Here is a 26306-nt window from a genome sequence, read left to right as displayed (position 1 = left end):
TCTGCCCTTTTTGATTGATGAGACACTAGTTATAGAGCAGTGCCTTCTCATACCCACCTATGTGTAAACTGTAAATAAGGAACCAACTGGTTACACAAAAAGGAAATGTGTGGTAAATTTTTCTATTATGGCCTGCAAGGAGACAGCTTTCAATCAATTTCTATACTGAAATAATTCCAGAGCTTTACAAAATAGTTTCCTTTGTTACTCGTACCAGAGTCAAAGTTTTTTAGAATATTATTAGTAGGATCATATACCCTGACGTGACAGTGCTATGCCTGGAAAATTACAGTCTGAAGTTGAAAAAAAGATCAGAAAAGTGTATTCATATGCAAAATGGAGAACTTGTGCCAGAAAATATTTTGCAACAAAGATTGTGTCTGCTGTATTTCACTGATTTAAGGTGCCCAAGAAATTAATATGATCTCTTAGTTATAATCAATAATATCCAGTGCCTGATAAAAGAGCACATAAAACATTGACCAAAAGCAGTGCTATAGGAAAGTAAATTAAGTATAAAGGAAGCTTCTGCATTTTAGCAAAGTAACTTATACTCAATAACTTTCAGTACTTGTGAAGCACTTTTATATAATTGTTTTTGACTAAAATAGTGGTAAAAGAATTAGAAGAGCCAGTAGTAACTAGTCAATATACTATTTCTCAAATGTATTTTCACTTTCCTAAATTCTATATAATATGTCATACCTAGAGCACATTCTCTGCAACTTACATACACCACAAGGACTATGCTTCAATATATAAGCCCATATTATATTTGGGGGGAAAAGCACTTGCATTAGGACACAAATAAAAATTAATTTGAAAATATATGTCAAGCTCTTGTTTGCACTCTGTTAAAAAACTCCAAAACATTGGAGTATAATGGGATTGCAGAACCTGCATGGATTTCTGCCAAGACTAGAAAGCAGGAATACCTTTTCGCCTTTTGAGCCTGCTGGACCGGGATGTCCAGGTCTTCCTGTGACTCCCTGCACAATACAGTATTGGTTTATATTAGTTAAGAAACAATGAAACATAGTATTTTTGCATCAGAGCTTAGTTTTTAAATCTTGTACTCCTTGAAGGTCATTTAAATCAAACTATGCTCCTCCTCCAGGCTTAAGTATTTCGCTTCTGTTTGATACCACAGCTGTGTCCTTCTGATTAGCCCTTTGAAGGGTAAAACTTGTGTTTGCAGTTGCATTTTCACCTATGCAGACTAAATGCACTGACCTTAATGTCATCTTTTAATACTGCTAAGAATCATGTTTTACTGCTAAAATATCAATTTACATATTGCACATTAAAATTCCTAAATGGGTTACAATTTTTAAAAGAAGGGAAGTATCAGTACCATCAGCAACCTAGAAATGAATAGAATCATAATGATCAGACTAACTAATGTGATCCTGTCCAGTATGTCGAAAATAAAGTTAAAAAAAACCCTCCAAAAGTAGTTTTCCCAGAAATATCAACATTTTTAATTATAGCTTTCAGTGACTTGGAATATTTCCAGCTTATTCTTATACTTCTGTAATTATGAAACCAAGTAATTGGTTTCAACACTAAGTGTTTTCAGAATGCCTGCTGGAATTATTTTTAGATTTTTAGATTTTTATTACTAACAATATTACTGTAACTCTGTACAAATACATCATTAACTGCAAGTATGCACATCATAAGTCATTTAACCTCACAGAGTCTCTAGTAATGCCAACACTCCAAACCCATTTAAGTTACATAAACTTTGAGCCCAGACAGTAACATCAACTCATAAACATAGTTTCTCTTATTAGAACCACTATGGGCAAGATTGCATTATTACTATCCGAAAAGCTAAAAGACAGGATAAAGAACTAAGAACGTGAAGTTTTACTAGACAGCTACAGCAACCTCTGCAGAGATAGATTAGATCACAGGTGATATCACATACTTACAGAAGGTCCACTGGGTCCTGGAATGCCTGGCAGTCCAGGAGCACCTTGAAGGCCCTGGAAATTAAAAGAGCATACGAGTACTTCATCTCCCACTTACTGCTTGGAAACTACTTATATCCAGCATGTTTAGCAGTACTATAAACTATATTAAAGCACATTTTTATCTAAAAGCTTGGCAGTATTTTTAGGAATGAAAAAAGTCAAACCCATCATGCAAAGAAGAGATTACCATTGAACAAGGGTAGAGGCAACTTCTTGCTTGACTGACAACACTTGTCCTTCAGTCTTTCACATTGTTAGCTTATGTCCTCTATATCATTTTGTCTTTAATTGTGCAGATAATAGCAGGACATCTGGCTTTTTCTTAGAGAATAATTTTCTATTTTCTATCACTAAAGTTTTTTTTTTTTCTGGTGAGAAGACAAACACTCAGACTTCTCAATTTTACCTGATAGTATCTAAATGCAAAGGTGTTTTCTGCTTGGTTTGTAGCTTTTGCCTTTTAGATAACAGAACGTGACATTTTTCATAGTATTTAATTAACTACTTTCCTGATCTTTTTGTATTCAGCTGTCTGGAAATTGACGGATTCTGGTATCCACTTACTAAGCATACAGGTGTGCAGCTTACTACAGTGGATACAGTTAGGATTGGAGACAAGCCTGCACATCACTTAAGTCTTTCTTCTACTACATCAGGCTTAGGCGCAATTTTAGACAGGTACAAGTCATGTACTAATGAGAACTAATCACTCTTGGTGACCCTATAAGTCACAAAGGGAAATTAATCCCTTCCAAACAGTGGTTCAATTTACCTGTACAGAGTGCCTGCCCTCCGACAAGAGGAGTGACCTCAGAAAAGAACTTCTTATATTAAATGCAGTGTTTAAGAAGGCATGGCTAAAGCGGTAGTCTGGAAAACCAGAGAGGACACAGATCCTGAAATAAGGGCTCTGAGGGAGATACTGAAGGAAAAACTTCAGGCAGAAATAAATCAGGAATGATGCAGAGACGGAGAGAGACATTAATTTCCTTTTCTTGCTGCTAAACATAGAGGGCATTGTTCCACCTCTGCACCTTTTCAGAGTGCAATCCAAATGCTGTGTTCTCTGCTCATTTTGAATTACTTAACTATGGTGATACCATCACCTGAAAAATGAATATGAAGCCAAAGGAATATTTTCTGTAATTCTTACTACTGATGTTAGAAAAATCCTGTCCTGGAGAAAAGAATCTTTCAAAAAGGAAGAGAACTAAGTTTCAACAAAGATTAAAGGGCTATTCAAGATCATGGAAGCTAATGAGCATATTTCAAAGAGTTTCAGGTGGGCTTCTCAACCTCTCTTCCCATTCCCATGTTAACTAAATCATAAAAATGAGAATAAAATTCATAAATTTGTAAAAAAAGGTTACATTTAAACTTCAGAAACTCTTCCATTTTTTTTTTCTGAAAATAAATTCACTTGCACCATCATAATGTCATAATCAAAAGCTGCTGCTGAACACTGAAAACATCAGACCTAAGGCAGCTAACCAGCTATCAAACTGAAGAAGCATGTAAATGGGTAACTTACTAACACAGCATGGCATACTGCTGAATCAATAATAATAAAAAAAATAATTGGAATTTATTTACTCTGGAGTCCTTTAAAAAAAATAACTGCCAGTTATAATCTTGCCTTTTCCTTATTACATTATTAATTGCCTTAATGTTTCACTTGGTTCTCAGCAGTTAAATAGTATCTAAATAGTTGAAACTGCTTTGCTAATGCCTCAGACTTGCTAGGGTTGAACTCTAGAAGTACGATATAGGGCAAATGAAGGATGTATTACTTTCCTATTTATTTTTTAAGTAAAATTCTGCTTGTGCTTTACTTGTAGCCTGCATTATCATTTTAAGGTATATGTTCTAAATCCAACTTCAGCAGTCACTTGCTTTTAAGAAGCAAAGACAGAATGATTTGTATAGATTGTGTAAAAATAAAAGGAAAAATAAGCCTGACACTTTAGTCTGACAGTCTTCTAAATTCTGGGGCAGAGCAGTAGCAGGAATACATATTTAATGGTTCTGCAGCATCTTTGTTTTTTCCTCATTTAACTATTTACTTTTGAAAACCAAGGACCCTGAAATTTACTCAAAATTAATGCATTTACTTAGTTAGATTCATGTCTTTAATAGCTTCTGATTAGGTGATAGTTTTTTATTTATATATTTATTGACAGAGGTTGCTCTTGTTAATTGCAAATATTTTAATTAAAACTACAGCAGCTATTTTGGATTTAGCACCACAAGTGACATAACTTTTTCCCTTCTTCATAACAACATAAAAGTAACTCTAAGAATGCACCATATGATGCAAAATACTGTTAATATTTTAAATTCAGTTTCTTCAAACATTTTGTAGTTTCCACTTAGTAGTAATTGGAGCTATAACCATTCCCATCAGAGTATTTGCCTAATGGAATGTTTTTGAAAATTAATTCTAAAGGGGAACTAGCACAATATAAGCAAATATGTTATAAAACATGAAGTATTTTTTGAAAGCATCTGGCACTTGTCTATTTATTCCTCTATCCTACACTCTTAAAAATAAGCATTTAAATGTATGTGAGGCTTTATAATACACAAATGAGCAAAAATTCTCAGACAAAAATTAAACTGATGTTATCTAATTGAATAATAGCATTTTATCTTGTTGAAAATTCAGAATGTATTTAGAGCAATACATTAGTATCTCAGCAGTTTTAAAGAACTGAATAACACTGTGGATTTTACTGCCAATCTTGATCTTCAATCAGGTTTAGATAAGAATGCAGCCATTATAAAAATGAAATCATTTTACCTCATCACCTTTCTCTCCAGCAAGCCCAGGAAACCCACGTTCACCTTTGCTTCCCTATGAAAATGTAACATTCAAACAAATACTTTCTATTAGCAAACAATGAATTTCATGCTCTCTAGGGCATTTTATGCCCTGCATTTAATACATGAAGCCCTTATAACAATAGTGCTTAAAACAGAAAAAAAATGTTCAATACTACCTGAAAGCTTTAGAAAATGCCTTCCATCGAGGTGAAAGGCAATGTGTGGTTCATTACCTAGTAGGCAAACTAGCCAAGAGCAGACATATAATTAATAGCATAGAACTTAAATGCTTCCCAAAAAAAACACAGAACGACATGAAATTAGGCTCAAGTATAGGAGATATCTATATGCCAAACAATGTGGCACTTGATCCAGTTACAGTGAAGCAGAATTTTGATTGGCATCAGTGAAACTTCAAGTCTCAGAAAAACAGTTGTACTAATCCCACTGGAATATGGGGTAAAGGCAAAGGGTGGTCCAGATGTTGCACACTTGAAGGAGACACAGGAGGTTTTCTTCTTCGCAGGATTCTTGCCTGCCTGAGTCACTTAAAATAAGCCTGTAGATGGCAATGCACTAATGAACAGTCAAATCTGAGCCAGCTTTAATGGATGCAAGACAGAGAAAAGCTATCCTGGTGTGGGACTCCATTTAGGTTATTTTGCTCACTTTCCTGAAAAGAAAGCTGAAGTGACTTAGGAAGAGGGCTGAACTGTTAAAATAACCTTTAAGCTACTCAGATGCCACAGGGATAGGAGTCAGACAAAAAAGTCAAGGCTGTCCGGGGTAAGAGTCTGGCCTTTTACTTTTAATAACTGACAACGCAATATAAAACACTCTTCAAAACTTACCTTTGGCCCTTCTCTACCAGGGATGCCTGGAGGACCTCTTGTGCCAGGATCACCCTGAGGAACACACAGAAAGCAAAGTGAAAAATAACTGTTTTTATGACACAGGCAGAAGGTCTGGCAGACTGCTTCCTTCCTGCCTTTCTGACCAGCCAATCATTCTAACTCATATCTTCAGTCCTTTATCTCTTCTACACTATATACTTGTTCAGATAATCCCTCCTTGTTTCCCTTCCCATCTCCCACACACTCTACTCAAATTATGCTAACATGCATTTTGAGAGGACTCATAAATGACTGATTTGAGTAGTCCCAGACATGCCTGTGTTTGGGAAGAGCAAATCTTCTCCCTTTTAAGGATCAGATAGGATAAGGATACTTGTTGCTCTCACCAGCTTTAAATGTACAGTTACTTTAAAGTAAATGATATCTGGTTTGTCGAAAGAAGTATTTTGCAGCAAATCTTCCAGAGATGCTAACCACAAAACACAGAGTAATGAACGAAGCATAAGGAAAGGAATTGTTAAGAGAGAGTACTGACAAAGAAGTAGAAAAGCAGGTACAGGAGAAAGACAATACATTTACAAAAGTATCAGGGGGAAAAATGAAAGACAGACTTAAAAATAAATAAAATTTATGAATGAGAAAGTAAATAAAACCTAAGTACGTGTATTAATACAGGATGATATAATAGGATAATCACTTTCCTAGGAAATGAGGTATGCTTTTCATATTGAAATCCTCCTGATCACACTTTTCATTGGGAATATTGCAGATCACTTTCAATTTTATTATTTTCAAAGTAATACCTTAGAAATTCTAGACTATTTTCCCCACTTGGTGTATTACCGATATTAATGCTACAAAGTAAAACAAAGAATGAGGTATACCTGTAGCAATTCATGCTGTGGATTGGATGTGCTGAACAGGCACCTGCTGGCTACATACCTCATATCTACTACATGGCCTCATGTACCATTCAAATGCTATTTTATGAAATTCCTATAAAATACATTTCTTGAGTATTTAAAAAAAATAAATCAAAACTCAATAAAACCTCAAAATTAATTTAGGCTTGCTCAGTAGTTCAAAACTGAACATCTCCAAACTTTCAAGTGCATACTCTGGTTTAAAAAGCATACTTATAGTAAAAACAAATATTTATTTATATCTGAAAATGTTTACCTTCAGTATAGCACCCATGTCTCCCACAAGTGGCAGTGCAATCTGAAATTAAAAAAGGAAGCTGCAGTTCATGTTTTATAGAATGCTACCAACTCTGATGGGTTCTTATTGCTTCTAAAGTTTATACTGTTATACACATAACTGATTACATATGTATTGGCTGAAGCTTTTTTTAATGCAAACGCAAAAGAAAAATAAGGGTTCCAAATATAGCTAAATATCGCTGTTTATCCAACATAATGATGTGATTCTTCATTACAACTTCAAGCAACTTGAATCAAGTTCCTTAAAGCATGACAATAGTGCAACTCCAGAGCACAGTAAATTTAATTTAGAAGTAGTATTAATATATTATTATGTAGCATACCATCAACAATTTATCACTACTGGGAAGTCTCACAGACTATTCTCACCTGATTATCTTCAAATGTTCTAATTCTCATTTCTTTTAGGTTTTGACTCTACTGTGAACTGTAGCACAAATGCGGAGATGCCAAAGCTAACTTCAATAAACTAACTCAGATATCAGAAACAAATCAGCTACAGCAACATATGTAGTATTTTGTCCCGCCTTTAGACATTAAGTATGAGTGCAAAATTCTATGGTGCCATAGCTAAATTACTACCAATACTAAAGATAAACTATTTGAAGCTCAATCAACAGATTTACGCTTCACTGCAATATATTTCGATTTCCAAGAGCTGCCATTAAACTTATATTTAAAGACTTCCTTTAAAAAATGAATGCACTGGGTATCAGCTTCACTCACAAAGGGACTCTTCAGTTACCAATGTTTATTTCTTCTGAAACAAAAATAGCCCTGGGCATACTATAAAACTAGACACATTCAAAATTTGTTAATTGTTTGGTCTGTTTCAGTCATTTCCACCTTGAAGAACAAAGTAAAAATTGAGCACTTTTGTAGCAAATTAAAAAAACCCTGTTGGACTGTTGGTGGCAACAGGTATCAAATACAAAGTCAGGAGAAACACTGCTGAACATGCTTAACCATAAGTGTAATCAGTTTGCCATTTACAGGTAGCATCGGCACCTTTGAAACTATACAGTTTTGTAGGGTGAGACAGCCACCTAATACAACTTAGAGACATAGCTATGTAAAGGTATGAAGTCCATCCTCTGCATAAAGGTAACCTGTACATAGCATCACCTGCTCTTAAAAACCTGTAACAAGGCTTAAAAATAACAACATCTCTATATGGCCTGACTTTTCATCCTTCTCCTTGTGACATTTTACAGAGAGGCAGGCTATTACTATTCCCTGTTTGGCTTTCTGCTGCACTCTCTTTATTTCTAACATTCTTATTTTAGCTGCAGTACCAATTTATGGTACAGGCCCCAAGCCCTCTGTGTGAAAAGTCCCTAACATCTAGCTGCAAGGGAACACCAAGTATGAGAGCAAGCCTACCACGTTTGTGCTGTACAGTTTGTCTGCTCTGTATATACAGCAAGTCCAGCCTAACTGCACACATACTGTAGATTCATAGTTGCATATGCTGAACTCTGAGTAATGGCATATATCAGGCAACACATGAAATAAAATAATTTAATAATAATAATAATTAAGAAAGAAGAATTAGTTGAAGACATTTTATATACAGCATGAAAATCTGATGTAATTATGTATTCTCTGATATATGCTGGCCTTCTGAAAGTGTTAAAATGGCCTTAACTCTCTGACTTACTCTTGCAGGCTACATCTTTCTTTAAAAATGTTCTCTCCAAAGAGAAAAGTATTTGACGACAGCAAAAGGCAATAATTCTGTTAGTAGACCTGCCTGTTTAGTGGTGGCATCAGATTATTCACTTGCATTTAATCTGCAGTGCACTGAGTCTTCCAAACCTATCCTACTTAAAGGATTTTGTTTTTTTCTTATCAAGCACTTTATGCTCATCTTCTCACGTTTAATCTTGTTGACTTCAGACTGTCCCTGAATATTAAGTTTTGATTGTATCTTCAAAAAGCTAGCAATCTTTCTCAGTTCAATTGCAGATTTTACATCTACTTTTCCTAATCAAATCACTGACAAGAACTAGGCATGGTAGAGAACCCTTTTTCCAAAATTGACAGTGATCTGGTGATAGACACTCCTATCATATATTTTGATAAGCATCAACTATATGGCAATTACTTCAAAATCAGCTTTTGCTTGCTTATCAAAACATCATGAGGACAGTCTCAAAGTTTTATTGAGGCCAAGGTATATAACATGACTGCTTCCCTATATTTTTCAAGAAAGTTTACCTTCCCAAAAACATAAATCTGTTTTATTCCATGACTGGTTCTTAACAAAATTATGCCATCTTGTGTTTCCACTTTATCATTCATACACCTGGTACTTAAAATCAAAATATTTAATATCTTTCTTGCAGTCAGCCTTTTTTTTTCTTTTTATTTCAACTGACCTGCCAGACTCTGGCTCATCTTCTATTCACCTCTTATGAAGATAAGTTTTCTGTTAGCATCTCTCTCTTTCTCAAAATCTTTCTCAAAGTACTCAAAAGTAACTGCTAATCATTAATAGACTGCTCTGGTTCATTCTTTGGGTGAATTACACCGGATCTTCATGCTGTATCTAAAATATCTTTAACTATTTTTATTATTATTACTATTGTTAAATAAAAATAATTTTATGTATTCTCTGAAGAGCAATTTTTTTTCAGTGTACAGTGAAAACTACTGAATTACTCAGCTTCTTCACACAGCTTATAATTTGATCTATATGATTAAGTAACAGACTTTACTGGTCTTTCAAATTGTGTTCATGGTGCCTTTTTCTTGTTACTTTTATACACATTCCTAACTGAAGCTGATTGTATATTTCAATCTTGTGACATTGACTTGAGTTCTACCTTCATACTCAATGCCAGTGATAGACCAGCTTTTAGGTACTGAATTTAGGCTTCTGAGAAGCTAGTGGTACTCGAGTGCTTTCTAAAACATGCGGCCAGAATTTACTTAGTGTTTTTGTTTTCAAACCCAACCACTTAACTTTCCTAAGTGCTAAGGGGAAATTACTGCATTAGAGAATACATTTTCTCAGAATTTCATTAAAAATTTATGTCTTCTTTCTGTGACATAGCAAAATTAGCTTTGGAATCCCAAACTTTCCTTTTCAACACTTTAACAGCAATTATCAAAGTGTGCTGCAGAAAATTTGCATGATGCAGAAATGTTTCTGAGACTGAGGAACATTATGTGAAGTTATAGCTGGGCAGAAACTCCAGTACATAAACCGTAACACCTGAAAACAAGGTATTTATCCTGTATATGTTAACAGAAGCTTAATTTACACTGCAATATAACCAAGTAAAAAAACCAAACCAAAACCTGAATAAAAAAACCAACCCTCCAAAGGATTTAATAATTTTAAAATCAAATTTAAACAACTGAATGTCTAGATTTGCTAGATTATGTCACCTCTTTAAATTTAAAGTATTTGCACCAAAGCTTATGCACAAGCTCTTTGTGTATACGTACAGGATCACCTGGAGGGCCTGGTAGTCCTGGCTTTCCATCTCTTCCTGGAGCACCCTAGAAACAAATATAAAATTTGATGGCCTTAAAGCATTGACAAGGGACACATTACTTTTTGTAGTATATATAAAGAATTGTCACTTACATTAATACCAGGGGTACCTGGAGTTCCTGGTAATCCTGGGGGTCCCCTAGGGCCCTAAAAGCAGGAAAGATTGTTTAGGATTTAAGAATGTTTTTCTTTTATTCTAAACATCTTGAACTTAATTTATTTTTTGATAATAAAGAAAAAACATATATCCTACCTGCACACCTGCTGATCCAGCTGGACCTACAGGACCCTGCAAGAAAACTCCAAATAATCAATAGTTACACTTTTTTGGATAAGGGAGATTAACACCATAAAAAAAAAGTACTGAATGTGGGAAATTGGTTCAAATTGCAAGGAAGATTTTCTCCAAGTTTGGTTTTGAATCCAAATCTAATTTTGCCAAAATTAGAGAATTTGAGATTTTGCTGAGGTCCATTTTTAAGGGCAAGAAATATCAAAGAATATTGATCTGTGGTGAAACTTGCTATTTAGCTAGTTTTGTAAGATAAACTGATATTCAGCTAATAATAATAATTAAAAAGATTGTTTGAATACAAATGGATAACTTAAAAAAATCAGGTTTGAAAACATTTACCTGAATAATTTTTAAGGTTAGTATGTTAGATTAAGACCTTATTGTGAATCTCTAGTCAGCTTTATCAAACATCTTCCCTCTGTACCTGAGTCCTGTCAATAAACTGAAATGTATCAGCTGACTATATTGGTCTGGACTGCAGAAAGATTGCCGTCTTCACCACAGTAGGACTCACATAATAATATGTACCACTGGTCATCTGAACCATCAGTATCATAATTTTTTTTACTGAATATTCTGAAGACACTGCAGATGGCTTTATTTAAAGGCAACAGAAACAAACTCAGGAAAGAAACTGTGAAACAGTTATTGCTATACAAGTTATTCAGTATGAAAGCTCCAGATAGACTGCACAATGTCAGTGTTTACATTTAAATTGCACAGAAATGTGAGAAGCAAGCTGTGCAAAATCAGGACTTTACTATATCCTGGCACAGTACCTGGCACTGTAAGTTCTCATTTATAAGCAGTAGAATCTAATCTTGTAATTAGCAGTCGTCACAAATGCAAAAGCTAGGAGCTGATGCAAAGACAAAGCTTCCACATCTTTTCCACGTCTTTATGTCTTCCAGTACCAGCATGGATTTCAAAATGCCAGTCTGTAATGTCAAGTATACCCCTTCTCTCATTTCAGTACTCAGGCTAGATTTTGCTGACAACCTCGAACAACTGTTGCTTAGAAACTGACACAGTCTGAAGATGTGTCAACACCATCCCTAGAAAGCTCATCTGTAAAATAGTCAATGACTCTTTCAGTTCTCCAAGGCTTTGATTTCTCACTTAGCTCTAAATCTTTCTGGGTCTGGATAAAGGGAAAGGATGCTGAGTTGATTGCTGAGTCAGTAGGGAGTTCATGGCATGGATTTTTACTATGTTTTGTTTAATTGTTGCAGTTTCTTAGCAATGCACAGTGAGAAGTCAAAATCCTGGGTGTGGATATACTTACTGGTGATCCCTGAATGCCTATTCCAGGGGGCCCCATCTCCCCAGGTGCTCCTTGGACACCAGGTAGTCCTCTTTCTCCCTGAGAAGGGTACAAGGCTTTCAGTTACAAAGTTCTGAAAATGTAAACTAGCGTATTATCTTTTTTTTCTTTTTTTAGAAACAGAAATAATATATTTATTTGTTATACCTTTGGTCCCCGTGGACCTGGATTTCCAGGAATACCAGTGGGACCCTAAAAAAATAATAATAATAAATAAAAACTGCAGGAAAAAAAAAAACAAATTATGTTTTGAAATCAAAGAGACCAGCTGAATTTTACTGCCAAAATTAGTCAGCCTTTATAAATAAACTATGATATATTTATGTGTATTTTCCTCATTAATACCACTGTCACTAGGAGCACGCATGAGCCTTGCACTATTTCTAGACCATATTTCAGTGCATTTACAACAACCACTATAATGTGTTGTCACGGTTTGAGCATGTTTTGAGGGTGTTTTTGTTCAAGGTTTTTTCCAGCCAGGGGGAGGCCGGGAGGAAGGAGAGACAGGACACCTGACCCAGGCTAGTCAATGAGGTATTCCATACCATAGCACGTGATGCCCAGGATGCATACTGGGAAAGAGAAAGCTGGAGGGGTGGATCTCTGGAGGAAAACGGAGGAGGGAGCACATGGTGCTCGGCCAGGCAGGGTGGAGTGAGTTATGGGTCGGTGGCTGGTGGGGTGTTGTATTCTTTTCACTTGCTGTTTGCTGTATCATTATTATTTGTAGTAGTAAATGGCAGTAGGGGTTTTGTGTTATGCTTTAGCAATTAAACCGTTCTTATCTCAATCCGTGGGGGCTACATTCTTTGGATTCTCCTTCCTAACTCTCCGGGAGTTGGGGGACTTGGTTTAAACCACGATATGTGTGTTTCAATTTTGAAATTACATTAAAGAAAATTAATTGTTCTGATTTCTTTCACTGCACAATGAGAATTCTTTAACAGTTGCCCCTATAAGAAATTGTCATAGTTATTTCAGGTTATGGACTTACTGGTGTTCCAGGCAGACTTGGCCCAGGAGGTCCCACATCACCTTTAGGACCTGGGTGTCCAGGTGGTCCCATAATCCCACCAGGGTCCCCCTGCAAGATAAATTTGAGTCTCTAATTGAAATGAGAGAATTTTCTCTTATGGAAAACCTCAAAATATTGTCAAGGTTATCCTAGAAAGTACCACTACTATGAGAAGAAACAGAGAAAAAAAGACATATTTTCCTGCCAAAAATTAGAGGAGGTATGGACCACACAACCACTAATAGTAACTAGTATTCTCTCAGTTTTTCTTGCTTGCAGTGCATATGATCTACATTTCTTTGCCCCTAGGCCCCCAGTGCACAGATTGTCATTAAAGCCTGTCAATTAATTAATAGTAACAGCTTCAGACTCTTTCTCCAGCTATATCTCTCTAGTGTTAAAATCCTGGTCTTCACCGATATTCCTGTTTTCATCTCTATTTCTTACTTCAACACACGCAGCATCTCTTGCTGCACATCTCTACAACTCCTCCTTCACACAGGTGATTTTGTGCCTTTTATTATGCTGTCCTCTTGCCTTTTGCATGCTCTTGCATCATTCTCTGTGATTCTTTTTGAATATACTATTTCACATTTGCAAGACATTTTGCTCATTGTTCCAGTTATTTTCTTCTCCTGCCTTTTCATTAGCTCACTTCTTCAAAATATGAAGGGATTTTATTAGTTTCTCTTGTACCCACAACATGTAAATACCATAACATATCACACAATATGCCTGTGTACCTGCTTTTCTTCCCTTTTTCTTACATTCAACATATCATACATACAATTTTTAACTCTTGCTGGTGTGGCTGAATTAAAACTAAGGGATTTCTACCCATCAAAATATAAATACCATAAAGAGATCCCAGCCTTGGCTCACATCTGAGACGGTATAGCTGCCACAGTGCTCTGCTAAGATGAATATGTCTGATTCTGAAGTGGGATTTTACAGAATAGTCTGGTTAGAACACTACACTGAAAAGGCTGTTCTGTGGTTAGGACCTGAACTGACATTTCTACACTCACAGATTTAATGTAAGAGCCCAGTGCAACCTCCTTGAAATATTATGTAAATTGTGAATCTGAAGAGCAATTGGGTTGCCTAACTGGCCTGTAGCATCTCCAAGAAGCAGAGAGGGGGTTGCTACTCCTACATTTTGAAATCAGTTCATAAAGCAGCCACACAGATGCGCTACAGAAGATGGAAGGTTATTTCAGAGATGACATTCTAATAAGCTCTAGCACATCAAGCTTAATAAAAGGCACTTAAAACATACCTTGTCTCCTTTAACACCTGGGCTTCCTGGTACCCCATGCTCTCCTGGTAAGCCCTGGAATTAATAAATATACAACTATATATTGTATTATTTACTGTGCATTAATATTGCCCCCAAATTTTAAAAAGTAGAAGTTAATGAATGCTTCTTTAATCAAACATATGTATCATTTTTCTTTAAGTTGAATAATCAAGATTATTTTCTGGACCCTATCAGTGCAGAATGGAAGAGACTGACACCTTTTTCAATTTAAGAATAATTCCAAGCCTTGAAAATCAACCTTTTTTTTTCAAGGAAGGTGGTAGCAGGGACAAACTTGAGTTTTAAGTAAGTGTGTCATCCTTTTTTGCCTGTGAAGGGCTGTGTGATTTTCTTCACTAGATATTCAATTTTGTATCTAAAAATCCTCAATGAATTGCTACTCCTGTCCATCACTACATCCACCAAATTCCCTTTCAGCAAATAAAAATATTCAATCCTTTCTTTTGTCAAGATCTTCAATTTTTCACATTTTGATTTTAACTTTAGCATTTTCATGATGATTTCTTATAAATGCAGAGAAGTGAAAGAGAATAAAATCTAAAGAGAAGCTATTTAAATAATAGAGAAGGCTAAATTGTGTTCCCTTACTACAGCATAACAAATGCAGAAAATGTTTTCCATAACCCATCAAGGCTATTCAACCAAGTATTATATCAAGCATTTTATTAAGAATACTAGTCATTTCCACAGTAAATGAGAAAATTGCCAAAACTGAACAGTAAAATATGAGTATGATACTTAATCCAGAATGGAAAAAGAACGAAGAAAAATATAAAAACCACATATGGCTTCTATTTTTTACGTAGTGTGAAGTAGAGTTTAGTGAACACTGACATATGAAGGATGATGACATTATCATGCCAGTAGTGAAGGTTCAGCAGCTGTGTGTTCACTTGCTCCACTGTATTCTGTCCTTAATACAGTCAGCTATTTCTTTTACCCAGCCATCCAAAATAACAGTATAAGAAAAAAAGAAAACACAAGTACTTTAATGAAGACTATTCTGCTTATACCAAAACACAATCATTATGAGAAAATATGGAAGTTTAAATTTACTGATAATGGATCTGACACTGTGTCCTTCCTTACCTTATTTTGATAGTGACATAAAATACCTACAGCCTATCTTCTTTCCTAAGGATTTTTTTTTTTTTTTCTTCGACCAAGATTTAGGGATCTGTTTGGAAAGAAGTCCTGTCTGCTGGATGGCTAACCTTTCATAATTTTCATCATAAAATGAATTGTATTTGTTAATCCATAATATTTCATATTTAGAAGGTGAAACAAAACAACAGGCCTGGATCTAAATACACGTTTCTGCAATATATTTAAATATATGTTTTTATATACTAGAATTGTGTGTACAAATATGAAGCTTCAAGATCTACATATATACAGTATTTATCTCATCATAATGTCACTTGGTCAAAGATGCAGCAGAACAGCAGTTTCAAAAGCAGCAATTATGAACTCAAGCAGGATGATGGAAAAACAAGCAAAACATAAATGCAGTATTTTGTTATCTCTCACAGTAAGATTTGGGATCTATCTATAACGAGAAACAGCAGAAAAGGCTTACAAAATATTGTCATGGAAGACAATATTACAGATATATTAGACACAATTTTAAAAACGCGTGCCTCAACTGAGTATGAAAATAAGGTGTGAAGCAAGGCTCCATTTGAATACTAGATTTTTCTTTGCCAAGAGCTGAAGATGCTGTACTCCAGTTGTCACTGCTTATATCCCTAAGACTTTTAACAGATCAACAATAAAAATCTGCCAGTTGTACCACTCAGAACTGTACTTTAATATTAATAATGTATATGATTTAAAAGTCTGCTCAAATTAAAGGTTCTCTTTCACAAAGTAGTCTCAGAGCATGTATGGAAAGGCCTAAGACAAAATGCAGCTACACCACCTCCTAGATGCTTCTTTTTCTAGAAGAAAAACCAAAACCAACCCACAGAGCAAAGATCAAAATCTAATTTCAGTTAAATGGTTTAACTGCTAGGCTAAAGCCAAGCTTGCCATTGTCTGCTTCTCTGGTTCACTTCTTAGATCTAATAATTCAAACTTCCAAAATGGTACTTAAAAACCCTTTTATGGTTTATGGACGGAGGGAGGTAAACCAGGGAGAGGGAGTAGATGCCACTTGTTAGGTTATGTGACAACACTGCTGTTGTGGACTGACAACTGATTTCAGTTTGCAAGGGGGATTAAGCATAGTTGCCAGCATACCTAAAAAGGGACTGACCCATAATTTGGAAGGAAGACAGGCAGCTATCTTCTGAAGTCCTTCTGCTATATTACAGTGTCAAGTCAAATGCCCAGGGAACTTTCAAGCTTAGTATAAGAGTGCCTAATAGCTTAAGATGTTTCCTGGAGTATTCAGACTAGATTGAATTTTCACTTGTGCTCTTCCTGCTCAGAGACACAAGGTGTACAGGCGTGCTGGATCCTGGGGGAGGCCCCTACCATTTTGAGGGATCCAGACCTGTCAGTCTGTTGCCCTGCAGCACAATGGTCATAGGCTCACTAAAACCCTTATGAAGGAGGCCCCTGTCACCTTGACAAACCCAACCAGTTGGCAAACCTGAATGTGGAGCACCCAAAAGCACAATAACTGCAGGATCATTAAAACTCTGCTAAGCACCTTCCACTTCCTTGACAATCCCAAATGATGGGTCAAGAAACCATCTGTATCCTACTTCTGACACCATTTGACAACATTTAGTGGATCTCAATATTGGGGTGTAATTAAAAAGCACTGAAGTGAGAGCTTTCACTCTTCTTGATTATCTCACTCTCACTCATTTCCCTGTTAGCATTGTATTCATTGGATCCTGACTTCCTTTTCCAGCAGGGATATTGTTGCTTACCTGGGATGAGTGGGCATCAAGTTGTCTTGGTTTGTGTTGTATTTTAGCAATTTAATTTATTGAACAGTAATTAAAAAACAAGTTTTCTATTAAATTATTTTCAAACAATACTACTCCTGCCAAAGACCTTAATATTGTCCCTAGTTTTAGCAGAATTGTATCTTGTTCTGAATATGAGTTTTCCTTGTAAATCTGACCTAAATTATAAGATAATAAATGTAATTGTTATCCTTCTCACCTTATTAATCTTTACCTTTTTTATAGGAAGTAAACCGATTCACAATAATAGAAAACCATAGGTAGAAATAAGGAAGGTCATGGGTTTAAATCCTTGGGGTACACTTACTTTCCTCGTTTCTTCGCATTTCACTGCACACACACTATCCTTTCCAGCTCATGATGTAACATTATTAAATCTTTGCTAGAGATGTTTTTAAACTTTCACCTACTGCTGTGAGATCAGAGTTATTTTTGCAGAGCTAATCATCTGTGAATCAGATAAATTAGTATTATCATTCTTACCTGCTCAGATAGTAACACAAAGAGAAAGAGAACAAAAGAAAAGGGCAGAACTCAATCCTGCGGTATCCCATACTACTGTGCTTCAATATATGATTGCTACAGTAGCATTCACAAAAGGAGCACCTATGATAATTTCCGAGGTACTGCTTCACTGGCTACCAGCTCACACACTACATTTCTACAGCTTGGTGAAACTGCTCAATACGTACAACTTCTCCTGGGAGTCCCCTAGGTCCGACAGGTCCTGGAGGTCCTTGTAGCCCCTGTGAAATAACACATGCTTGAGGTAAAAGTCAATGCAACCACGTAATTCAGTGTAAAGCGTTCTCATATATAAATAGATGACAAGATCTAGCATTAATAATTTTCTTCTGCATGGAGTAAGAAGTACAGAGTTTGCTCATTCTCCCTTAATCTAATGTTTAGTCCAATAAATGTTTGGGACTGATAAATACAAAATCCAAAGTATGCATACAAATCAAATACAAGTAATACAAAGGAACTGTCTAAAGGGAAAGAGAAAAGGAGTAAATCAATATTTCCTCCCTTAAGCAACAGATGTAGATGTGATTTTTTTTAATTACATGGTTGGTGTTACTTCTCTTTTTGGAATACTTCTCATTAGAAGGACTCCAGAGCACTGGAAATAAAAGGGGATGAAGATGCAGAGATAGAAGGATGACTTGGTGCAAACCCTAATGATTCTTGGGTCTCTATGAGCCTCTTCTGGAAGGCGTACATTGTGAAGATGACCTAGGTTTTCACTGCAGTAACAACCATTATTTCAGTAGCTCCTACCAAGGACATTAGCCTCCAAAGAGCAGTCTAAGGAATTAAGAGTGGAAAATCATTTTTAAGACCACAGTTTCATGGACACTGTAGCTGCAACTATTAATTCCTGGACTTCCTTTGATGATCTAAGGAACCCATGTACTATGATTTCAACAGGAATACTATTGGGTGGAGGTTACATTCTCCCTGTTTCCAATTCTACCATTATTTGAGAAAATTCAAGGCATCTTGTGAAATTCTCAAAGAACATTTCTTCTTCAGTTCCTTTCTTCAAACCAAGGCAATGACTACTTTGGCATTACCTGCAATCCTATAGGATTAAACACAGGAACCACTAATGAATTGGCAGTGGTTACTCACTGGTGGATAATGAATACACCCAGCTACTGGTGAATTTGTAATTGCAAAATGGATGCTCATATTATTGAATGATCAAATAACATTTAGGCTTTGCATAAATATTTCTTGCTGAGTTATCCTGAGATCAACAAGAATTTTATGAACTAAAAGCAAAAATGACATATTCCATGCACAAAATTTTGATATAACTATAAGCACTCTCTGCCCTTTAATATGAGCTAAAGAATTGATAGCATTCATCTATGTAGCTTATATAACAGCATAGAATGCAATGTCTGTTAATTTCAGAGATATATCTTTCACCTACCTTTGATCCTGGATTTCCAATCAGACCCGGTGGTCCAGGGTCTCCTTTTTCACCCTAATAATATTGTTTGTGAAAATAAAAATATCCAAATTTACTGTTATGTCTCCCAGTACACCTCTGCATACCAGTGATGTATACATAGTGTGTACAGGTCAAAACATACCTTACTTCCTTTTGATCCTTCCATTCCAGTTTCTCCCTGAAAACAGCAGGTATAACCATAAGAAGTTAAAACTTTAACCAAGACCAACTAAGAGTTTAATTTGCTGCCTTAAAATATTATAACGTAGTTGGTAAACTTAACACATATTGAGAAAACATTAAAGAATTTCTGATGGCTTGAGCAAACTCCAAATGCCATTCCTGTTTCAAACTAATTCTGTTTGCAGGTTTTCCTAGTGTTTTAAAGAAGAAATGTTTGAAGACATTGCATTTGCTTAAAAGCTTCCCCAGTCTAAAGCTTGTTCTTCACTGCTAAATCTCCACTGGTGAGACAGTATTAATCTCCAAAGCTACATATTATTACAGTATGTCTCAGTTTGGTTATTATAGTATGTTAATCTGAAGTATCCGAGCAGCCTTCAGTTGTGTATTAAACAGCATAAGTAGCTTTCGTCAAATGTTCTAAGAGAGAACAATAGTTAATTAAAGATAAGCAACACATTTAAACAGACTCTTTACAGAATGAGTGTTCTGAAAATATACCCAAAAATAACAACAATAAAAAGAAAGTAAAAAAAAATGCACACATAAGACAGCCATAAGAAAACTAGCTGATATTAAATGCCACACTGGAAACTGGTAAAACAATTAACATAGAAGAGTTCAGCCCACCTATAATTTTGTGAAAAAACTGAAAGAATGAACCTTTAGGGAACAAAAAAAAGCATGTCATTTAAACTCAGTTCATGGACTTTTCCAACTACAGAAATGCTGAAGAACAGGGCATCTGTTCCTTATTTATAACCTGCATGAACCTGATGCATGGTTAAGAAGCAAACAATACATATGCTATCCTACATAATCACTGAATTTAATAAAAGTGTACAAAGAAAAGAATTACAGCGTGAATAGAGTATGAAAAAAATATCAAATGTAAATTATTCATATCATGATTTCAGAACATAGCTATACTCACTGGATCTCCCTTGTCCCCTTTTTCAGAAGGCTCTCCCTATGGAAACATAAAGAAGAGATTAAAACAAATTTATTTTCAAATGGCAAATAGTACATATGTCTGTTTTTTGTAAATTCCTTGAAAAATGTTATTTTTTTAAACTTATGTAAAACGTAAGTATATGGATTACAAAAGTTTACTTGAGGGATGATGTTGATTGGATGACAAGACCATGACATGTGTGATACTTTTAAGCAAGGAGCAGAAGGGAGGGCCAAGAACATGAACTAAAAAGAGTGGCAATATGTACAAATCTGACAAATTCTAAAACACAAGTACTTTATAACACACAAAATTATGAATCTGTCATATTGAGAGAAAAAAAAAAGTTTCTGCTGCATGAAAACTGTTTAGACACAAGGAAATTACCAAAGAAAACAACCGGAAGCTTAACAGATGAACAACAAAATGCTCATTATTCAGTGGATAAAAAACTTGGGTATATCACATGTTCTTAGAAAAATACAACACATTCCTATTCCTCAGTAACATTCCCCACTCCAAGTCTTTCTGAGAAATTTAAGCTTAAATAAAAAAAATTAAATGAGGGAATTTATTTATAAATTTTAATAAATTAGACTCTGATTTTTCATAAAGATACTGAAGATTTCATTTTAACTTGAAAAAATATGAATGGTGTCTAATTCATGACATGATCACAAACTTCTATAAACATAATCTTAAACTGGTATTCAGTCAAAGTTTGAGTATGGTTGAAGTTAAGGACTTTGTGAACTGTTGGAACAGATAAATTTACTTATAGACATAAATAGTCTCTCAAAGATGGGCATAACTAAATTACTAAGGACATTCAGAGACTGAAAGCTATGCCTAAATATATCTTTTTATTCTGAATATATTTTCCAAGATTTGATTAATAATCATTCAGCTACCTTCTAGCATCACAAATAAGCACAGAAGTAAGGAATTAATTTACCTTTTCTCCTTTTGTACCGGTCATTCCCAATTCTCCTTTTTGACCCTTTTAACAAAATAAATTATATTTTAAACATTTTATATCCTAAAAAGTGCAAATAAACTTCTCTCTTTCAACTGTACTTTGTTCTGTGTAAAGCACTAATGATAACTTTTACTGCAATGGAAATCTGTGCTTTAAACATCATATTAATTGAAATGACTGCTATCTACAGCAGAGCTTTAGGCTTCTCAATAAAAAATGTTGTCAATCCTGTCACACAGACAAAGCACTTTTCTCTCTTATTCCAAGTTTGAAAAGTGTCCAATTGTTAAGAATTCATTCCACTGTTTAAACAGGACAGATGCCTACACACAATATATTGCCTTATGTTGTGGATTCAGAATTTGACCACAAAATTTTTAGAGCAAGTCCCATTGTTACAGAGAAACTGCTTTAAATATTCACCATTTAGTAGTAAAAGATTTTCTGCGTTTCAACTTTTGCAGAGTCTTTTTCCCCATAACCAGCTGGCCACCTCATTTGACTTATCCTCAGAGAGTGATGCAGAAACCACACTTGTTCCTGAATTTTCTCTATCTGGTTATCGTGTATTACAGAAAAGAGCCTTATGTGCTGCACATGCAGGACAGCAGGGTGAGTCTGGTATTGGAATATAGAGTTTAAAGAGCCAGTCATATCTAAATATTATTCTTTCAAAGACCATTGTGATAAAGCAAATCAAAGATGCTGTGTTAAGGGTGTCAGGTTAGACAGACACTTAGAAATTTCTACAGTTTAATCCAAAATCCTTACAATGTCTCCCTTCTGGCCTTTAAGTCCAGGAGTCCCAAGTAATCCTAGTAGTCTCGTATCACTCTGGGAAGAAATATCACCAAAACCATCATGTAACAGGACATGACACCATTTATATACAGTAACAATGCATTTACAATAATTATTTAATGTAATTTACTAGTATGTAAATTCATAAGTCCTAATTTACTATTAGAAATGGGTATTAAATGCCTGCATAGTGCATCTAATTAATGTACTGCAGCAACACATCCTTTGTCATACATTCATATTCCAGTCAGACTAGCAAAATATGAACAAAAGCATAAAAGGGAAATGTCTATGTTGAATATTGTTATGCAAATCTGTGATTTTTTTTTAACTCAATGCAAAGAACTTACGCTCCTTATTACAGTACATTTCTCAAGTATGTTAGAAAAGAACTATAAAAATCACTTCTATAACAAAACCACAAGCTTTGTACTTTTGAGCAGCATGAAATGTCAAATAGAATTAATTTAGGCCTAGTACAGTAGTGAGACAGAAGGAGAGAGAATAATATAATCAAAAGGCTCCTTACTGCTCCTCAAAGAAAACAGACAGATTTAAGGACCAGGGGTTCAGGCTGTATACTTGCTCAGGTATCATTGCACTGCATTTATTTACTCTTCTGTACAAGGTAAAGACACAATAAAATACAAACCAAATGGTTTCCTCTGCACAAAGACAGGTTCAGACTACCTAAAGGGAACATGTTATCTTTTATTGACAATGGAAAAAGCATCAAAACCGATGACCCTGAAAAATAAGCTCAAGTCTGGACACAAGGAGCTCAAGTCCTATAACATCTGCACTGGGCTGAATGGGAACCCTGAGCAAACCAACTTCCCCTTGCCATGTTCCAGACATATGTACGTATGGATATGTATGTATGTATGTATGTATCCAAAAGTATCTCTAAAATGAGAAAACATCATGATGAATAAAAGTGGCATTTACACTCTGTTAGTATTTTCAGAAGTTGATAGCTGAATATAAACTAAATAAAATTTGCTATTCTTTTACACATGTTAATGTCCTCAAGGATCTTCATTGGTGTTTAAGGTTCTCAACAGAGTTACTACCCTAATTATCAAATTCAGCCCAAGAGGAAGATGCCCAAGGAAGGAAATCTGAGGACTGGAGGCAAAAATAAAAAAGGGTATTAGATCAAATAACTATTTTAATGCTCTTCACATATTTATAGATCATTTGCCCTCTATAACAAAACGTAAGTAAAATATGGCAATGAAAAAAATCTTAGAAAAGTAATAATGAATCATTAAATAATAAGCTATAATTATAATGAGTTATAATGATTTGGAACATCTCCTGAGCAGATTCTGATGTAGTTTCAACTGCTTTTTGCAGTGGTTTCATTTTTATTTTTATGTGCTGGGAGAACATTTTAGATTCAACTGATCTGTATGCCCTTTCCAAAGATGCATAAAAGCGGGTTTGACTGAAGTAATCTTCTATGTACAGAAAACTGGTGAGTGAAAAAGATGACAAGCAGAGGCCTTGAAAACCCAGGCAAAGGATGATAACAGAGGTCTGAGAGTGTATAAACACTAGTCATGAGACCTTATTTACCAGTCACTGAAGGAAGATAACCTACAGTGCAGGGCAGAATCAGCTTTTTGGCATAATGAAGAGAACAAAATGCATATTTAGAACACAACAAAGCATCTCATTTACACTGAAACCACAAAAGACATAAAAGAAGGAATATAAAAATAGTCATGCCTTGCAAGAACAGGCACAAAACATGAACGATGAAGGAAGGAATGTTCCAGCACTGTCTCCCACCCCATTAAGGATCAATGCTATTATTTATCTTTGGCAGGTTCCCCTCACCTTCATTAAAAAAAGACTGCTGATCTCAGTTTGCCATTCAGCACAATTTGCTACCACAATCAGCAATTGTATTTATAGTGCTCTCTTTCTACTGTACACATGGATCAAGTAAATTATGCTTTTAAAGACTTGCACTCCAGCGTCCTTACACGATAAGGGGATTGATACTGAGCCAGAAAAACCTTGGTTGCAAGAAATTATTTAAACACATTGTGTAATTACAACTATTCATCGACACCATACAGAAGTCAGAAGAATCTAATCTGCTAAGAAACAGAGAAATTATAGAAAAAAAGACATTATTAATCAGGAGTCTGGAGAGTTCTCTCACTGATCCTCCACAATTTTCTGGCAGCAGTTTCTCATGATTTCTATAAAACCAATGAAAAGAAGCCACCCGAATACCCTTGGGGGGGGGAGTGGGGGTGGGTGGGAGTGGGGGGATGGGGGGGTATGGAGGGGAGGGGTTGGATAAATAAATAGCACCACAAATGTGGTCACAATTTAAATACTAACACTTTAAAAATCCAAACTCAAAGAATACTTTGTGAGATCCTTAAGAACACGGATAAAATGTAAAATGTCAAGACTGTTTCCTGTGGTGTAAGGTATCTCAAAAACCTCAGAATATCACTGAACTGTCATCTTACAAATGCAAGTAATTGAGGTAGACTGCAAATTATACACTGGAATGTGAAAGACTGCTTGGTACTTCCAAGATACAGTGAACAATATCAGTCCTCATCATATCACACAACAGTGGGGCAGAGGTGGGGAGGAAGGAAAGTTATTGGTGCATACATCTGCTTAATTGAATTATCAGTGGCAAAGCAGACAAGCTGTCCTCCTCTTTGATCTCTTTGATGTCTTTGGCTTGTCCTTGATGGGAATATCCCATCATAAACCATATCGAAACTAACATGTTTGCTGTAGCAGCTGGAGACATAAAAGTTGACTCTGTGAAGATCTGTACATGTAGCTACAGAAAGTCTGCATTTTTAAAACCTGTTATACAGATCAGAAAGCCATCTCCCCTCTTTGAAACCAAGCAGCATTTCCTTGTTGAACAGTTAATTGCTCATAACAGAGTCATTAAAATCTTCAATCTAGACAGCTGAAGGAAGTAAGCTGCACAGGGTTTAAAAGATGATTAATTTATAGACACAGAGCAGCTGGTCCACATTTTTTTTCCAGAATATTGCTAATTGGGAAATATAACACACCTTAGGAATCTCAGAACCTTACAGTGATAAGAAACATGATTTTTGGTGACAGATGCTTGCCAGTTCCTGAAGTTCACAACTTGTTTGTATTTCCTCCTACAGGATTAACTTTAAAGGGACTATCAGCATAAAAGAGATTAATGATCAGGAGGCAGGGAATGAGTTATAATAAATATGGTATTGATAGAGGAAACAGGACTGGTATCAGTGAAAGCTATCTTTGGCAGAAAAAGGAAACTGGTAAGAAAATGAAACGTATGAACAACTTAAATTATAAAAAACTTCAACACACATATATGAAATGGCAGATCAAACTCAGAAACTAAGTCTCCAGCTATGAAAAAGTCTCTGTCCAGGACACCATATAAACTATGCTTAATTTTTAATGCATATTCTAAGGTGATAAACAGATTTTGAATGGATTAAATATTAGAGAAATCACTGAACTTGTAAAAGTAACTGGAAAGTATGTTTGACATGAATTTTGCTCCAGATTCCCTATTCAAAAAAAAGATTTTAGTACTCATCTGTGTATGTTATATAAGAAAAAATATCTTGAGTTCACCTGCTCCTTGTAGTTATTTTAATACTAAAAGAAAAGGATGCCTTCCAGGCTTGACTTGGATGATGATGAACACAACTTGCATGATGATGACATGCAGTGAACACAGTAACTCTTAGATTTAGCAAATATTACTGTAACAGTTCTTCATCAGTCTTTGAATGAAATTTGATTTTCCAATAAGGTAAGTTACATTCTAAGAAAACTTGTGTTTTCTCTGAATTAAGATCCCTTACTATGGCAGACACTACCACTGCTTAAATAATTTGAAAAATCTGTGATGTGAATCTAAAAGCTCTGCCACATGGAAAGATGTCCTACTCAATTTTAACTTTTTTTCTATTAAGTGCTTGTAGCTGCACAAGGCTCTATAATGAAGACAGTATTTTGTTAGTCTATAATACAAACATCAGGACAATTCTCATGGACTGCTAGCAGATCTTTTAAAATTATGCCTCCTTGTCTTTCTGTTCTACTTTTATGATCACAACAGAGTAGGTCAAGAAAGAAGAAATGTCGGTTTAGACATTTA

The 26306-nt window shown here is 35.3% G+C and overlaps 1 protein-coding gene across 1 annotated transcript in view; it reads right to left on the bottom strand.

Moving 5' to 3' along the window:
* COL19A1 (collagen type XIX alpha 1 chain) overlaps positions 1-26306 on the bottom strand; it is a 181928-nt gene that overhangs the window by 27890 nt on the left and 127732 nt on the right. Inside the window, exons 19-36 of the mRNA XM_034060919.1 lie at positions 22115-22177; positions 21320-21364; positions 20344-20379; positions 19369-19404; positions 19206-19259; positions 17956-18009; positions 14301-14354; positions 13001-13090; positions 12151-12195; positions 11965-12042; positions 10638-10673; positions 10478-10531; positions 10336-10389; positions 6836-6877; positions 5654-5707; positions 4780-4833; positions 1938-1991; positions 936-989 (exon numbers count right to left, since the gene is read on the bottom strand). Of these exons, the coding sequence (XP_033916810.1) occupies positions 936-989; positions 1938-1991; positions 4780-4833; positions 5654-5707; positions 6836-6877; positions 10336-10389; positions 10478-10531; positions 10638-10673; positions 11965-12042; positions 12151-12195; positions 13001-13090; positions 14301-14354; positions 17956-18009; positions 19206-19259; positions 19369-19404; positions 20344-20379; positions 21320-21364; positions 22115-22177 (957 nt within the window). The remainder of the gene's footprint in view (positions 1-935; positions 990-1937; positions 1992-4779; positions 4834-5653; positions 5708-6835; positions 6878-10335; positions 10390-10477; positions 10532-10637; positions 10674-11964; positions 12043-12150; positions 12196-13000; positions 13091-14300; positions 14355-17955; positions 18010-19205; positions 19260-19368; positions 19405-20343; positions 20380-21319; positions 21365-22114; positions 22178-26306) is intronic.

The sequence above is a fragment of the Melopsittacus undulatus genome, chromosome 3, assembly GCF_012275295.1.
Source record: "Melopsittacus undulatus isolate bMelUnd1 chromosome 3, bMelUnd1.mat.Z, whole genome shotgun sequence".
Lineage (NCBI taxonomy): Eukaryota > Metazoa > Chordata > Aves > Psittaciformes > Psittaculidae > Melopsittacus > Melopsittacus undulatus.
Note: the sequence above shows the minus strand (reverse complement) of the source record. Positions and strands in the feature narration are given on the sequence as shown.